We start from the raw sequence: 15,782 nt of genomic DNA, 5'->3' as shown, positions 1-15,782 counted from the left end.
TACACAGTATGATAAAGGAGCAGGGAAATGCCAACAGGAGCGGATTCTTTGACACGCTCATAGGTACTTGCTCTTACGCATGAGGCGTCTGTGAGATCGTTAAGGGCCTTCCACAGATGGCGCCTGTAATACAGCAGGTCATAGAGGGCTTTCTGAGAGGAATGTTGAGCTACCGTTGAAAACGAGAACCGTTATGTTTCAGTTTCACCTGAGTTGCGCGAACACAGCTACGTTGAATGGCGTCTGTTCCGCGGAGAGTGAAATAATCAAGTAAGCAAACGTAAGCGTGTGTTGGTGACTCAGGTGTCTACTGTGCTAGCTATGTAGTTATGTCCAGGTCTATTAAAGAGCGTTGTGGCATCAAATCTTTGTCAGTATATCTCAATCAGAACAAACCTGGTGCGTATTAATACCCTTGTATGCTTCTTATACGCCGGAATCTGGACCAAACGTATGCAACATGAGCTAACCTGAATGTACACCTGGTATTGGGTCACCATAGCCGCAAATATGTCATGAAGATGTGGAACGGCCCTGACCTGGGCGTTGGCTACGCCACCAACATCTGCACAACCTACCTTGTACTTTGCCTAGCATGGAAACTGCATATGTCAGCCCATCCTCTTTTATAGGGCATGCTGGTAATGTTTCGTCCGTGTGGAACCCCGCCCTTCAGGAGTGGATTCTATCGGGAAACCTATCAGCCTTGTGGACGTACTTTCATCAATAAACGAAACTTGATTAGAAAAGGACTATACTGTCTACCGGTTCATAATAAATTTCCAAAGACGCCCTATCGTACTTGAACTAGTACATTCTCATTCTAGACCGCTCTGTAGTGGCTTAGGGTCCATCGAGTTTGTTGGGACTAGGATAGGGTGATTACTGGGATGAATTAGTGGACTGAATAAGATGTCTCTCAGCCACAGCCAGAGAATATTGTATCCCGGAAGCTCTATGGGTTTCTGACACTGGGTGAAAGTAAAATCAATACGACACTTTCGTGTTCGTTGATTGCGGGTGTTTCATTTTTAGCCCCCGTAGGCAACAGGCATCGCGTACTATGCTCAGCAGTGAGATTCAGCTTCCTTAGCCCAGCTATGAACAAATCCAGTTTACTTTAATCACAAGAGGACTATTCCGTTTTTGATATAGGACGCTGATAGCAAGTAGTGGGAAACCACGATTACACTGTCTTGTGTCGTCCGCAAATGCCGCGTAAGTAGCAGAGTATTCCGCGACGATCGATGATATATTCCTTGATACCACAGACACTTGTACAGCTAGATGGTCCACTTACGTTAGTCAATCACAATCTGAAATTGCCGTATAAGCTTTCAAGCCTTAAGGTCAAAACTAGTATAGCTGACCATCAAAACTGACGTCAATGCAAGTGTCTTTCCCGCTGCATCCTCTCTACTTGGATCAGCGATATGATAGCTGAAGTAGTCACGTTATACGAATGTAACCTATTCTACAATAGCTTATTATAGCTTGTGCCACCACCTGTAGATAATTTCAACGTGCGATTTCTGTGGCCTATCGCCTCATCCTTTCATTCTTGACTATCTCACTATCTAAGCTAGCTCTCCCGCTTGGTGTTGTGGGCCCGCCTAGCGGCCCGGAAGAACCCATCTTTCCGGGCCTCCGGGCCACCAGACGGAAGCCCCTACCAACAGATAATATACATGCTCCAAACCCTATTCGACGGATCTACGACGTCACGATGCAAGAGAGGCGATAGATTGCTGAGCCGCAGAAATGCCAAGAGGTGTATCTCGTGTTCTCTTATGAGAACAGAGCCCTCCCAAAGTATTGGATGTGCATCTGTGTAACGTGATACATCTACACCCTGCTATGGATAATTCTGTCCTGTATATTGACATCCTCAACTGCGGCATAGCAGTGGCTAGATCGGGCGTTTCATGCAACTTCATGTGAGCTATCCTCTCCAGTCGACGTGTATGAGCTCATGGTTCTTTCTTGGGTTAGTCCACCTCGTAACTTCGAGTGACTCGTATACGCCGCACTCTTATTTTAGCCAAGTGTTACTGGTTCTGTGTTGGTTTACTATTGTCGGGCATCTATGTCTCAGCCACTATGGGATAAAGAGGCTATTGATTGGATAGGATTACGTATAATATGGGAAGCCACATGAGAAAAGTTACAGACAGGCTTGAAGTGGCTGTTTATACACGGATCAGTATGGAGAAGAATGAACATAAATAAGCGGGAGCCATCCTGCTTCTTAAACTCCTGATCAAAGCAACCCAACGCAATCTGACAAGATTCCCTCAAAGCTCAAACTCCAAAAGCTTCATTCATTCTTTGCGTACTTTAAAATGATCAAGTCTATTACCTTCATCGCTCTTCTATTCTCCACAGCAAGCGCTGTCCCAACCCCAACCGAGCTTTTACCTCGGGCCTGCACCACCCTAGCCCCCTCCATCATCAACATCCTTGACGCCGCAAACCCCAACACCCCCTACTCGGGCCAGCAATTTACCCTCCAGCGCAGCGGCTCTCCACTTGTCGACAACAAGATCTCCGTGTTGACCTTCAGCAACATCCCCTCCGGCGCCACCGGCTGCCGACTAGAGATCGAGCTTCCTCCACTAAGCGACGGCCAAATAGCCCCAAGCGACACCCAAGCAGACATCTGGTCTGCCGACCCTAGCAATGGCAGTCCAGCTCCCACATACAATAATCCGCCACACAAGAGAGAAATGGTCGCGACGTACATCTTCCCCAAGGGACCTACCACAAACTCGGCCCACACTGTCTTGGCCTCTAACACCTGCTCTACCGCCATGAGCTGGCTGGTGCAGTTGAGTGAATGGCAGACCTCGGCTGGCAGTGTCAATTTCCAGAACTCGGTCGGTAATGGTGCGGATATCGGCTTCACATTGGTTTACAATTGTTAAACCATGGTGGTCGAGGAATGTATTGTGTGAACACTGAGGGGTCCTGATGATCCTTGAGTGCTGCTCACTGAGCCCCTGTTTTTTTACATGTACGCGGCCGTTGTACACGTTTTCTGTCGTCTACTTGTTTGCTTTGTAGTCACTCATTTAGCTATGAGGTCTTTGACAATCTAGTTCTTGATTTCTCATACTAGCTTCAAGCATTGATACAAATGTATGTAGTTACCTAGAAGACGTAGCGAGATGTAGTTCCTGTAACGAAAACGTTAGTATGCTCTTAATGATTATCCGTAGGTCTGTCACTGATTAATTATGCCTACTGAAGGCCAGGTTGGCTTGTGGGCATATTCACGTATATTCATATCTGATAATCTAAGTATAGATTCTTCAATTAACATACTGAATCGCAGAGACTGGTTGCTTTAAGTGTATATGCATAAGAAGTCCAACCGATAGATATAACGGCTAATATATCTACCGACGCCTAGCTCAAAAGGTGAATCTTAGGGCAACCGCAGCACATGCTACTGATGATCACCATAGATAAAACGCCGATCTGCAATCGATCACTAGGCAGCCACGAGTGCTCAACAAATACGAACCAATGTCAGTGCGTTGCACTTCGCAATTAACCATCCGGGAGATATTCCCCTATCTGCTCCTAAGGATGCTAAAGTACACCTGGCCAGTACTGATCTGCGCCTTACAATAACTAGGGGCTGTAATAAACACACCGTAGTTTCCCTGTGAAACTCCTCACTTTGGCCGTCTAAAACCAACCCTCTTGGCTCTTCGATATACAACAATGACAACTTGGAAAATAGAACCCTGCTCCGTTAAAGATGCCGCCGCTCTGGCGCGGAACAACATGGCCGCCTTCTGGGAGGATCCAAACTGGATCACCCTATGGCCGAAAGATATGAAACGGGAGTTTATCATCGAACAATCGGCAAAGCGACAGCCGCGTAATCTTCTGCGCGACCGCGAGAAAGTACGACATCAGAAGGCTGTAGACCCCGTTACGGGTGCTGTCGTTGGCTACGCGCGCTAGATACTTCCGCCCGGGCACCGGACCGCAGAGAATGGCAGTCCTGCGTGGGCCGAGGCACAGGTACCGGATGTTAGTGAAGATGAGAAAAAGCGGTACCAGGAACTGGCTGAATCGGCCTGGTGGAGTCCGAGAGAGGACATGGACAGCCTTGACGATAAGAATCACGTTGTAATGGACCGCATCTTGGCGGAGAAACCGTATATCAGTAAGTGTGCATCGGTGAACTTTAGTGACGCAAATGGGGATAGCTAATCCATATGTAGGACTTGACTATCTGGCTGTTCACCCGGAGAACAAGGGAAAAGGAATCGGCACAGCCCTGGTTGCAAATGGAATTAAACATGCTGAACATGCTAGAGTCCCCATTTTTACTTTGGCTTTCAAGGCAGGACGCGGGGTTTATGCGAGACTTGGCTTTCAAGAAGTCGATAGAATTATTCAGGATGATTCGAAGTATGGTGGACCTGGTGAATATGCAGCGTACTTCATGATATATGATGTCCCTGGGGATGTGTGAGCTTTGTGAGCTGTGGTTTAACGATATTAACTTGCTTCTTCAATGACTCCTCAGCCGCTATTTTCTTATTCTTGCTTGCATGCATTCATGCATTGTTAGTTAGATACACAGTGGGTATGACTGTGAGAGACTAAATCTCAGTACACGTATCGTGGGTACGCTAGGCTATTTAAAACAGACGCACTGGTACTGTCCGTTAATCACTGTAAATTAACGGACTAATTAACCATTTTACTATCAGATTAAAAGCTTGACAGCATTGAGATATGTGGACGAGCGGCATTTAGCCGCCCATACAATTTTGCACAGTATCACTCGAGGTTGTGGACATTCCCCCAACAAAGTTTCAGTAGCTGTTATACGAACTCTCATATGAGCAACAGGTGTCCCACAGCCTAGGATCTGTATACGTACGCCCGGAGCGCTCGACCTCTATCCGTCGGTGGTGTATTCGGTGGTTACATAGTATCCGCTAATTTATCTATTATCAAGCGTATGGACATGCGTCCGAAGTTAGAGCTTGGCGACTGATGACTTGAGTAAAAGCATACGTACGCAAGTGGACCTTTAGCCCTGTAGAATACTGCTAAATGTGAATCATCGGGAATGCTGAGCCCAGTTGTACGCGGGCTTCCCCAATGTCGACAGCGAAGCTCTCGATAAGTTGAAATTTGCACTGCAGCACTCTAGTAGTTCAAGCCATACTGCTACATATTCTGCCACTAGTTGAGTCCAAAAGAACTAGATAATCAGAGATTGCTACAAGGACTCTTCAAGGATAAGGCAGCACTATACGAAGCAATAGCCAGGGCTCCACATCTCCAATGAGCAAACATACAACTATTCAAGATTAATCCTACATTCTGGATCTGTTCTGCAGTTCTTCGCACCTCTAAGCCAGTGCAGGAGATGTCGATGAAATAATAGTCGAGGCTGATACGCCACATTGCTTCTCCCATGCGGGTGCCTTTGTGCAATTGGAGCAAGCGTATCTTGAGACACGATGCGCCTGTTTACAGCTGACCTCTTTCATCAAGCCATTGACGATCGGCTTTGTCCAGTCGAGTAATTGACATCACGAAGCGCAAATTTCGCTGTGGAAATTCCGCAATAGCTTTGCCTCATCCCGCGACCGGACGGACGCGATATCTCAGGTATTGATATCGATCGAAACCGCTCGCAGATCTACTATCAACGCACCCAGACACTTCCATTGTCTTCTATGATAGTGAAGAAGCATCTTATGGTTGGGGTATTCACATTATCGAGGACTTAAACCGTGAGGCAATATTTTACATAAATTATTATGGTTCTCATACCAGCTAGTGTGTAACTAACCCTCCAAACGGACATATAGGGAGGAGCCGGACTAGAAACGCTGATCACTGTGCTCTCTTCAGCAATTCTAGCGGCACTGATCCACGTAAGCTCAACATAGCCCTGACGATCGTACTAGTTAAACACGCTACACCTTTTGGTAGAGCACCGCCCAATATTGGTTCTGGAAGACAACGGTTTCCCGTGTTTTCGCCGGCACTATAGATGCCTAGCGGGGCTCCACTAGTGTTAATCAGCGGATAATTGGGAAAGACAGGCGGTTAAAGAGCCTGGCTTAAATGCCGAGGCTTCACATCTGAAAGAGAACTCTACCAGAGCAAAAGTGTCTGAAATAGGGTAAGGACGGTATTTTCTTCTTTGCAAGTGCAGTATACCTGTCTATTCATCTGAAAGCATTGTCTATACTTCGTTTTCTATAGAGGCTATGGCATCAAAGATGCATAACTTGGGGGTTATATTAAGCCATATTATATGACCTCACTGTGGACCCGTCATATCCCGCCGAGACTCGCATTTCAGGGATGCTTTTTGACCCAGACACTATTCAATTCTCAGGGCTCAATAACTAAGACAAACGACGCATAGGAGTGGGGGAATGTTTTTCGTAAAATCTTATAAAATAATATGTTGAGGGCAATATAGCGTTCGTCGGGCTCTCCCCAGGCAAGAGATCGATGGCATGAGGGATTGGTGATGGAGAATAATGGGGTAATGATCGTCAGAGAATGAGGGACTCTGAAACAAGTTTATATAGCACCAGGATTAACTACCAATCGGACACTGGTGATCAGAAACAGAGGACCACCGAGGCAATATGCTGAAAGACGGTGATGTTAACTTGCTTCTGAGGGTAAAACATGTCTCGCCCAAAATAGCATGCTCAAGATATATAACGAGGCCAGTTCACGTCTTTTATCGAGATCACTCATCTAACAAATTCCAGTCCAATCTCCCTGCAAAGCCTTTTCTACCTTCTTTCTCAACTCCACCACCGTCACAATGAAGTTCTCCATTGCTGCTGTTGCCGGTCTCCTCAGCGCCGTTAGCGCTGCTTCCCTCCCCGCTGCCTTTACCCTAGTTGCTGAGGGTGGCCTCACCGTCCTGACCGACGGAGGTACTTTACTCTTACCTTGTCAACATATCTAATAGTTCTCTAACATTCTACAGAGTACCTCTACTACGGCGGCAACGGCACCGACGCCAACAAGGACATCGCCATCTGTGAGCTCCCTCATCGCACCTCAACAATATCACCAACAGGTAACTAATCTCCTCATTTAGTCCACGCCACACCGGACACCGGCGCCGTCTCCTACACTGCCAAGGACCAGACCCCTACCGGCTGGCAGAACCTGTACGTCGTCGAGAAGGACACCGCTGCCGTCGGTCTCACTCGTCCTCACTCCGCTGCTGTCCCCGAGGGTGCCAGCACCATCGACTTCGGTGTTAACGAGAAGGGTCTCTTCACCCACGGTGGTAACGCCTACTTCGCCGTTGAGGGCTACGGCGACAACCCCGTCAAGACCGTCTACTGGTACGGTCGCCACAGCTCCACCTACCGCGCTGCCGACCTCTACGTCAAGGAGTGCAAGGGTTGCTAAACGGGTTCGTCCAAGTCCGTCTTGCGCTCGTTCGTGTTGATTCGGTGATTGTATTGCAGGCGCTGTATTCGATCTTTCGCTGTACTTAATACATTAGTATTTATTTGATACATATATATATATATATATATATATATTCACTCCTTTGTATTTTGGAGATTCGGTTAGATTCTGGATCGCTGTAGTTTACTGGTCTATACCAAGGTTCACTTCAATGAACTTGCAAAATAATAAATGAGATCTTACGTTGTGAAGAAGTAAGACATATGTTTCATGGAAAACACAGTCGTGCAGCATCTTTGGGTTGAAGTACACATCAGCTGTCCCGAGAACTCACGATCTATGCGATGCGTTCATCAGTGCAGGGCTATGGTGAATATGTAATGACGTAATACATATCCAGCTATGTATCGACACCATCCGTGCCATATTCTAATTCTCTACCTTGTTGTTTGTGGACGCTCATTTGAGCAGCAATACCCTGAAGGAGCTGGTTTATTTGGTACTGAAAAGGGAATGCGTTGTACAAGATGGTAACTGGTGCTCATAAGACTGAGCTTAACCTGGTTGGATATACATATTTTCTTAAAATGAGATCATGAGAAAGAGTGGCGAGAATATATATATTGGTGTGTGGGCAGGGTACTTATGGTTCCTCTGTGGAAGAAACATATAACTAAAACGCTAGAACATGATATCTTCATAAAAAATCCTATTGTCTCGAGTCTCAGTAAATCCTCTGTACCTAAACCCCAACCGAAGCTCCCTGACAAACCCTAACAAAAACCTATCAGCGACCTCAGATGATAAAGTCTTGGCAAAAAGAAGGTATCCACAGATCCACTCTGAGAACAGAATAAAAATCTGCAAAAATCAATGACCAGACTGGGGCTCGATCCCAGGACCTTATCGGTGTTAACGATACGTGATAACCAACTACACCATCCGGCCGATTGTATATTCGAACCTTTAGTAAAAAGCTATATAAACAAAACCAACAGATCAAGCTCTGTTTCTTTCCAACAGCCAAGGTATGATGGATTCCAGTGTTCTAGAAATGTTCATTGGGCATAGGAGTATGTAGGGGATATGATTCGCTCTTGGTTTGACTTTTACAGTTTGTGTAGTATTAGTACAGTATAGAATATGCACTTTGTCACAAGTCATTTCAGAGTATGGGGGTGCTCGTTGGGATAGTGCTACAATACCATTATACACATAGGATTGAGGTCTTTTTATTTACCATAAGTTGGTATTTGACGGTCTCCTGGGCAAACTATAGCAACATTCAAGGTTTGTGGATAATTGTTAGAATTATGAACACTAACATCATACAGTTACAAGAGAAACAGTATCTCCATACCAAGAACAGGACGTATCCTAGAGACCATTCCTCATTCATTGAATCGCTTCATGATCCGCTGGAAAAGAGTTCGACTATGCTATCATTCTGAACTATGAATTGAGGCTAATGTAGCTAACGTTGTAATTCCTTGACGAATACGGAAGGCCAAGAAAGGAAACTATATCTAGGGGCCAAAGCATTGGAATACTAATTGCCCTTAGACCGAGTCTTTCAGCGACTAAAATGAACAGGACTTCAAGGGTCTTAGTAACCGGTCTAGACCGTACATGGTCTTTCCCATGAATACACCAAGTGTATATACTTAGTTTCGCAACTTGTGAACGGGAATAGGGTAGAACTGGACAAATCTTCACTCCGTCTGGATGGAGGGCCAAAAATAAAAAAACGAAGGATCAAGCATGGATCTTTCACACTGAAATCGAATGTGATACCTCTACACCAGTCCTTCATTTAGGTAAAATATTAACTGCTCCACATGGAATATAACTCGTAGTCCAGTTCGAAAACCAGGACGATGTACAACACGTTAATGAGCTTGACGATTTCTTTCCACAAACAAGTAGGGGAATGCCGCTCATATTCGAGGCCGTACAAGGATATAGCCCGTGTATTACCGTTTATCTTTACAAGGACTTTCAGATGGAGTGGAAGAAGTCTCTGCGTGGTCATGGCAACTTTACCGTAAAGAACGTAATATGAGCATCTATCTCCGTGGAATATCTAGCGGTTTCAACTCTTGAGAACATGGTATCCACCATTTGCCCTGAGCCTCGTCCAGGGTTAACAGTAGAGTAAACAAAATTGCTGAACTTACAAGTACCAGCAGTAACATCAAACACACAGACCCCATTAGTGGAGTTATTCCAGGAGCAGCTCCCACTCGGCTACGGAATCGAACATGCAAATACCAGTCACAATGCATGAGTATTCTACACAGCCACAATCTATCGCCTAGCGCTGGGTTAACTCCGGGAGTACCGAGCTTCGGCAATGCAATTCGTGCAGAAAGTGGAGGATTAGAAGCGGTAGTGCTCCGCCGCCAAGAGTCTGGGCAGGGTTAGTCTGCCTCCGGAGATTGCGGGTTTCCGTGACTTGGATATTAATCCTAAGAACTGGCTTTATGGAGGTAGGTCTTTGATTGGAGGAACGTATTCGACTTGCTCGCTGATATTGGACCAGGTGGCTTCAGGTTGAGACAAGGGTGTTTACTAAATGACTCTCTTCTATCAGGTTTTCTGTCTGGCCACCGGCGAATTGCCAGGATGGGAATAGACCTCAAGAATGAGAGCGAGAAGAGCATGGCTATATAAAGCTCGGATTTCTTCGTATACGCTTTTCCAATCTTCCCAGTGACCCAAAACTCCAGTCATCAGGTGTGGTCAGTCATGTTCTCTCGCATTGCTCTTCTCCCCGCATTCCTCCCCGTGGCTCTGGCATGTCTGGGCTACGAGGGTGGTGTTCCCACGCCCACAGCCCATCACTCCAACAGTGCAGTGATAGAGATCGCGGCCGGTGAGGTCTTCGACGCCGGATGGGCCAAGTACGATCGCGGCTCTGGTGCCTGCGGTGGCCAAAACGAAGGAGACTGGCACGATGCCGTCTTCTACCTCCACTCCGGCGCTACCTTGAAGAACGTTATCATCGGTGCCGACCAATCTGAGGGTGTTCACTGTGATGGCCCTTGTACTCTTGAATTTGTCTGGTTTGAGGATGTCTGCGAGGATGCCATCAGCATCGTATGTTCCAGGCCTACACTACTTTCTGGCTCGCCACTAACAATTTCCCAAGAAAAACGACAAATCAGGAGACGAGACCTGGATTATCGGCGGTGGGGCCTACCACGCCGACGATAAGGTCATCCAACACAATGGCTGCGGTACTGTGAACGTAAGATGCCCTTATTCTAACTATATATACCCCACTGAAACCGCGACTAACGATCAATAGATTATCAACTTCTACGCCGAAGACTACGGCAAGGTGTACCGGTCCTGCGGTAACTGCTCTAGCCAGTGCAAGCGGAACGTCTATGTCGAGGGTACCACTGCTCGCAATGGTGGTGAGGTTGTTGGTATTAACCAGAGCTTTGGAGACACTGCTACCCTGGTCAATGTTTGCACTGATGCTGATCACCCCTGTGTTTTGTATGATGGATGTGAGGGTGATTGCGAGCCGAGCAAGGTCGGATACTGCTCTGGTTAAAGGGTTGTGGCCGGCTGAATTCGGGTTAGCTTAGGGGCGAAGGTGTGTATGAAGTGTATATATGTTGTAGGTTGACTGGATACAGAACATATATTGTTCTTTCGTATGGACATTTCTATCGTTTCCAATATGTACATGCGGCCTATATAATGGAGAGAATGTGACGTTTTGGGCATTCTATAGCCTTAAATATACTCCTCTACCTCCATCGTGAGATAGTCCAATGACATTTGATTGATTACCGCCCCTTACAAGGTTACCAGTAAGAGAGATGGGTAATGGTACCCAAGCTGTGGCTAGACTCTAAGACAAAGACGCCAGTGGCCAACTGAAATTGACAAACCAGCACACGAGCAAACGCCAAAGCTTGTAGCGTATCTTAGCTTTTGTGTAGCCCCACTGTTTTGGTAGATGACTGCTTGGCGTCCTCTGGAGATTAGGGGTGCCAATATCCCATAACATTTCAGATACCCAATGTCAGCAAACCAACTTCACCCTGCCACAAGGCATGATACATCAATAACAGCTGGATTTTCTCTTAGCAAGATAGCACGCCCATATGTGTAATCATCATCTGCACTATTGTTGTAGAGTGAATGCGTTATCGGAATGCAGCGCTCCATACGAGTAGGTTATAAAATATGGTTGTGGGATTTGACATACACATTGAATCTGTTTAGACTTTCTCTAGGTGGGCTCACACCTTTTTGCGCTCAGAGGTGAACATGACAGGGAGACAGTGGGATTTAGCACAGATCAAGGGTTACAGAAGTTACCATAAGGGTAGTAAAAGAAGGTCATTTGTGGTTATTACTAATTTTAACTTGAAAGATACAATGCGACATGTAATTCAGTCGATAATAGCGTTCATCCATGTTAATTCTATTGTTAGGCTCTCCCGACAATTTTCAACACAGTTGTAAAGGCAAGTAAGCCAATACAAAGATATGGCGAGGATCATTGTGGCATTACAAAGTAGTCCCATGCGTCTCTAAGACAGCCTGGTGTAGGGGATCGTAAATAGTTTCCGGAGTCCTTGCTATCTGGAGCTCTGTCATGGGCTCTGCAGCGAGGTCTCTAATGGCTCTAGCCCTTTCATATGCTTGATCGTATATTTTTAACCACAGCCGGAAGCCTTGATAAAGACGTCGATCTCCCCCGACATAGGCTCTCTTGGAGTACTTGAGGTAATGGCAGATAAGCTTTGGATCCGGGCATAAGGCAATAGGGAATTCCTACCTGTCCCTGATCATCGACATGGAAGAACTGGTAATTTATGCTGTCCGTATAGAGGCCCCAGGTTTCCTTATACCTACCAGTGAGGTTCCGAAGGTGGTAAATCAACGCTGTTACCATTAGTCGGCAAAGCAACGTATATGGACATAGGCTGAGCAAGCATACTCATAGCTGCAAGTGGCGACAACCTTTGGCGTTCTCCGTATTCCTGTTGCTTGATGATTATTAAATTCGTGTCCCAGAGGTGCTTGTACCCGAACCACAGTACATAGTCAACATGGCACTGAAGTCGATATCGGTTTTCCCCCAAGGTCAAGTCTGTGTGGATGATTTGATCCATCTCCGGAAGGGTCATCTTTAGGAATTCTTTTGCGGCCTCCAAATCCACAACATCCAGGAGCCTTCGTCCTGCTTCGCGCTGTACTATATTAACCGTAAATTGCATCCTACGATTTACCCAGCCGCGGTAATCCCCAAGAAATGGACGGGCGGTTCCATAGGGTTGGGGCATTTGTCCTACGGCGTTGTTTAGTAGTCGAGAGTTTAATTTGCATTAAATGGAAGCTATTGGACTCACCTGATTCATCTACGATGCGATGTATGTCCTCTGCTTCTAATGCCCAAGGTCCTTGGTTGTTCATTCCATAATCAATATGCCGGAGGCCAAGGGATCGCAGGAAAGTATTTATGATTCTTGTCGAATTTGCTCTCCCTGTAATTTCTTCGTCTGGTTGTCCTTCCCTTAATCGAAATATTCTGAACTGCTTGCGGGCTTCCACTAGAAGCTCTCCTACGGGGGCACGGATTTGATTAGGGAAGGCCGCATGCAGGTTGTCAAACGTGCGCTCATACGCACGGTAGCCCAACACATGAGTAATATGGGCAGCGGTTCGAGTACCATTGACAATATTCTCTCCAGAACGGAGAACAAACCCTCGAGTCCGGTTGGCAACTCGTCCTGCACGCTGACGAATTTGTAGTCTTCGACGAGGCTGCGTATTGCCCTCCTCGTTTGGGGGGACCTGATCATCCTGGGACATTATGGCGACAATAGGTCAGGACTCAATTCTCAATCCCTCGCTGTTCCAGTTCCCGTGTCTTGAGAACAGTTCCCTTGCTCTCACAAAAGTCCGCGCCAAAGGATCTGGACGGTGTGTCGATTGAGACGTAAGGCTTGATAGTTAAAGAGTGAAGATGTTGAGTAAATCTAAATGTAATGGAGTAAATGGGTAGTGATATGAGTTCTAGTAGTAGTTGCTGCTATTGATATAGTAGTTGTTATAATTGTTTCTGCTGTGTGGCGCTGAATGAACTCCTCTGGATCAGCCGAACGACATGTCTTCCTTCCCAAAATGATTCTTTCCGCTCCGTGTTGCTCCTTCCGAATTGATGTTCTTCTCAACTGATCAAATGACCATGTCGCCCATCTCTGCGGACTGGGGTTGTCAGATTCTCGGGATCTTCATCTTTACCAGAGACACTAGAGGAGCTGTCGATAGAGCTGTGACTTGTCTGAGTAAGCATCCTATGATCACCTGGTCTTCTAGCCATTGACGGAGACCTACAGATATAACTATAACATCAGCACAATCGACAACCTCTGGCAATATGCCCAAGAAGATCGTCGGAAAGGGCACGCATTGCAACTTTATGTTCGGTCCGACGAGTTGCAGGGTATGTGGATTAGCGGGAATGCCTTGAACCTCGAACTGTGTTCAAAGCATTCACTCGATGAACTCGTGAAGAGTGGTGCTTTCGTTTCCGAATCCGAATATCCCAAATGTCTTTTCTCACCGGTGGGATCGCCGCCCTCGTCGTTTGTATATAGCAAACAGGAGACGCGACAGCTTGCTGTTAGACTAGGATATTGTCTCCTGGCCTTCTTTGATGTCATCATGAACTCCAAGACTATATACATATTTCATTCGTCGAATACGAATGTTCAAATGCAGTTGAAATGCCTATCATTTTCATCAAACATACTCCTTTCGACTGGCTGTCGTGCCTTCCAAATGGGAGAACCGCGCTCTGCTTTCCTTTGCCAAGATCTTACTCAAGATTGATTATGGGCGAAATATTGGGATCGATGTCTCGAGCAATCTGGAAGATAACCAACGTACCTCGGCGCATATTAGCGATTGCGTTGATACAATCCATCGAAGGGACTCCTACTTTAACGCGATGAAGGGGTGTTTTGGGCTTTAATCCTCCGCAAATGCATCCTCGCTTGCTAAACCACTCACCTCAAACGGCAGAGGCGAATTCGCATTCCCCGCTCCATCGGCATCATACATCGCTCGCTTCGTATACTCAACATGGGTAATCTGCCCAGAACGATGGACCACAATCCTCCTCAGCCTAAAAGCAAAGATGAAGTCAGAAGAGCCCTCAAACGAACGACAAATCCCATCCTTCCGTTCACCCGTCATCCCTAGCCCGATCTTCACTGGCACACTAGTCCCTGATCCGTCCACCCCAACCCTAAAGTCCATCCCCAAACCTCGACTCCCAACAGACTTAACCTTCGCCCCACGCACCACCTTTAACCCAGTAATCATATACAAATGTTTCCGGAACCGACTCTTCTGCAAAACCTCCCCACAGCAGGAGCCGTCATATTGCGAACCAAATACTCCTGAGAGGGACTAAACTCCCTAGTCTCGATCACATCAAACGAATACATATCTTCCACAGACGACCGATGAGACACACCACCACCACCAGCAACAAAACCCAAACCCAGTCCCAATCTCAAGAAAGACAAGAATTCCCCCCATAAGCCATATGTCCCCGAGTGCCACACCTCTTCAGACCAAGTCACGCCTATCTTAGTACTAACCGGGAAGAGGGTCTCGGGGGCTGGAGCCTCGTAGATCGTGCTATTTAGGGCTTCGGCTGGGTTGCTGGTGAGAGGATGATGTTCCCTTGGACCTCCGGTGGGGTGGTAGTCCCCGGTTGGGGTGAGGAAGAAGGTTTTCTTTGGGGATGTCATTTTCCTTTTTCTTTCTTTTTCTGTTGGGGGTGTTGGTCTTTGCTGGACTATTGTGAATCCCTTGACAGTGGACTTCTGGGAGATCAGTTAGAAGGGAAAAAAATCAGTCCTCAGTCCTCAGTCCTTGGTCGTGTCGTACGGAACAACTCATCGATCACGGCAAATACTATGCAGTATTATATCTAGTAGTTGTGGGGTTTCTGATTAGTAGGTCTCATTTTTGTCATTTACAGAAATAAGTAGTCCTTGATATTTGAGGGGAACACATATAATGGCTACAAAGAATGAAGAGGAGTGACCTGTTTGAAGATGTAAGTGCCCCTTGGAGAAGCTCTTCTGTTATGTCAAAGTATGTTGCTATCTTTAGAACGCTTACGTAGACATCCTGCGTTTGCTTTAAGGGTGATGGAAGTGGACAACGCTTGGACTGAGACCCACCTCTAGTTTCTGGACGGGTATTACACTCATGCACTGCAGGGAGAAGAAAGAAAGTAAAGGAGAGGAAGCAAGAACTCACAGGACTCAGACCTTCATACCGGCCACAGAGATGGCGAC

The 15,782-nt window shown here is 46.5% G+C and overlaps 6 protein-coding genes and 1 non-coding gene across 7 annotated transcripts; 4 read left to right on the top strand and 3 right to left on the bottom strand.

Moving 5' to 3' along the window:
* The first annotated feature begins 2,290 nt into the window (after positions 1-2,290).
* On the top strand, positions 2,291-3,111 carry BDV27DRAFT_120241 (uncharacterized protein). Its single transcript, XM_032065059.1, has one exon. The coding sequence runs from the start codon at positions 2,343-2,345 to the stop codon at positions 2,922-2,924; it is 582 nt and encodes a 193-aa protein (XP_031932912.1). The 5' UTR covers positions 2,291-2,342; the 3' UTR covers positions 2,925-3,111.
* Positions 3,112-3,729: 618 nt separating this feature from the next.
* Positions 3,730-4,492, top strand: BDV27DRAFT_140932 (GNAT family N-acetyltransferase; the record flags this gene model as incomplete). Its single annotated transcript, XM_032069751.1, has 3 exons — positions 3,730-3,942; positions 3,976-4,180; positions 4,239-4,492. The coding sequence occupies 3 exons, from the start codon at positions 3,730-3,732 to the stop codon at positions 4,490-4,492; spliced, it is 672 nt and encodes a 223-aa protein (XP_031932911.1).
* Positions 4,493-6,574: 2,082 nt separating this feature from the next.
* Positions 6,575-7,535, top strand: BDV27DRAFT_120240 (uncharacterized protein). The gene is made up of 4 exons (XM_032065058.1): positions 6,575-6,680; positions 6,774-6,944; positions 6,998-7,051; positions 7,112-7,535. Exons 2-4 carry the CDS (start codon positions 6,830-6,832, stop codon positions 7,429-7,431), a joined length of 489 nt encoding a protein of 162 aa, XP_031932910.1. The 5' UTR covers positions 6,575-6,680; positions 6,774-6,829; the 3' UTR covers positions 7,432-7,535.
* A 773-nt stretch (positions 7,536-8,308) lies between these two features.
* On the bottom strand, positions 8,309-8,382 carry BDV27DRAFT_t17. Its single transcript has one exon. It is a non-coding gene; the product is annotated as a tRNA-Val (tRNA).
* A 1,800-nt stretch (positions 8,383-10,182) lies between these two features.
* BDV27DRAFT_172022 (pectate lyase) lies at positions 10,183-11,123 on the top strand (the record flags this gene model as incomplete). The annotated part of the gene is made up of 3 exons (XM_032075755.1): positions 10,183-10,533; positions 10,586-10,684; positions 10,745-11,123. 3 exons carry the CDS (start codon positions 10,183-10,185, stop codon positions 10,997-10,999), a joined length of 705 nt encoding a protein of 234 aa, XP_031932909.1. The 3' UTR covers positions 11,000-11,123.
* An 844-nt stretch (positions 11,124-11,967) lies between these two features.
* On the bottom strand, positions 11,968-13,275 carry BDV27DRAFT_152706 (uncharacterized protein; the record flags this gene model as incomplete). Its single annotated transcript, XM_032071625.1, has 4 exons — positions 11,968-12,180; positions 12,239-12,345; positions 12,401-12,751; positions 12,813-13,275. 4 exons carry the CDS (start codon positions 13,273-13,275, stop codon positions 11,968-11,970), a joined length of 1,134 nt encoding a protein of 377 aa, XP_031932908.1.
* Positions 13,276-14,436: 1,161 nt separating this feature from the next.
* BDV27DRAFT_152705 (uncharacterized protein) lies at positions 14,437-15,227 on the bottom strand (the record flags this gene model as incomplete). The annotated part of the gene is made up of 2 exons (XM_032071624.1): positions 14,437-14,775; positions 14,838-15,227. 2 exons carry the CDS (start codon positions 15,225-15,227, stop codon positions 14,437-14,439), a joined length of 729 nt encoding a protein of 242 aa, XP_031932907.1.
* Between the last annotated feature and the right edge of the window lie 555 nt (positions 15,228-15,782).

Source organism: Aspergillus caelatus (genome assembly GCF_009193585.1).
Source record: "Aspergillus caelatus strain CBS 763.97 unplaced genomic scaffold BDV27scaffold_8, whole genome shotgun sequence".
Taxonomy (NCBI): Eukaryota; Fungi; Ascomycota; class Eurotiomycetes; order Eurotiales; family Aspergillaceae; genus Aspergillus; species Aspergillus caelatus.
This window is presented reverse-complemented; position numbering and strand designations above follow the sequence as displayed.

What these genes read in the sequence shown, in the direction of transcription:
- BDV27DRAFT_120241 (XM_032065059.1), top strand. Translation starts at nt 2,343, where the DNA reads ATGATCAAGTCTATTACCTTCATCGCTCTTCTATTCTCCACAGCAAGC.
- BDV27DRAFT_120240 (XM_032065058.1), top strand. Translation starts at nt 6,830, where the DNA reads ATGAAGTTCTCCATTGCTGCTGTTGCCGGTCTCCTCAGCGCCGTTAGC. An exon ending in CACCGTCCTGACCGACGGAG is followed by an intron (nt 6,945 to 6,997) that starts GTACTTTACTCT and finishes AACATTCTACAG; the next exon opens with AGTACCTCTACTACGGCGGC. An exon ending in CAACAAGGACATCGCCATCT is followed by an intron (nt 7,052 to 7,111) that starts GTGAGCTCCCTC and finishes CTCCTCATTTAG; the next exon opens with TCCACGCCACACCGGACACC.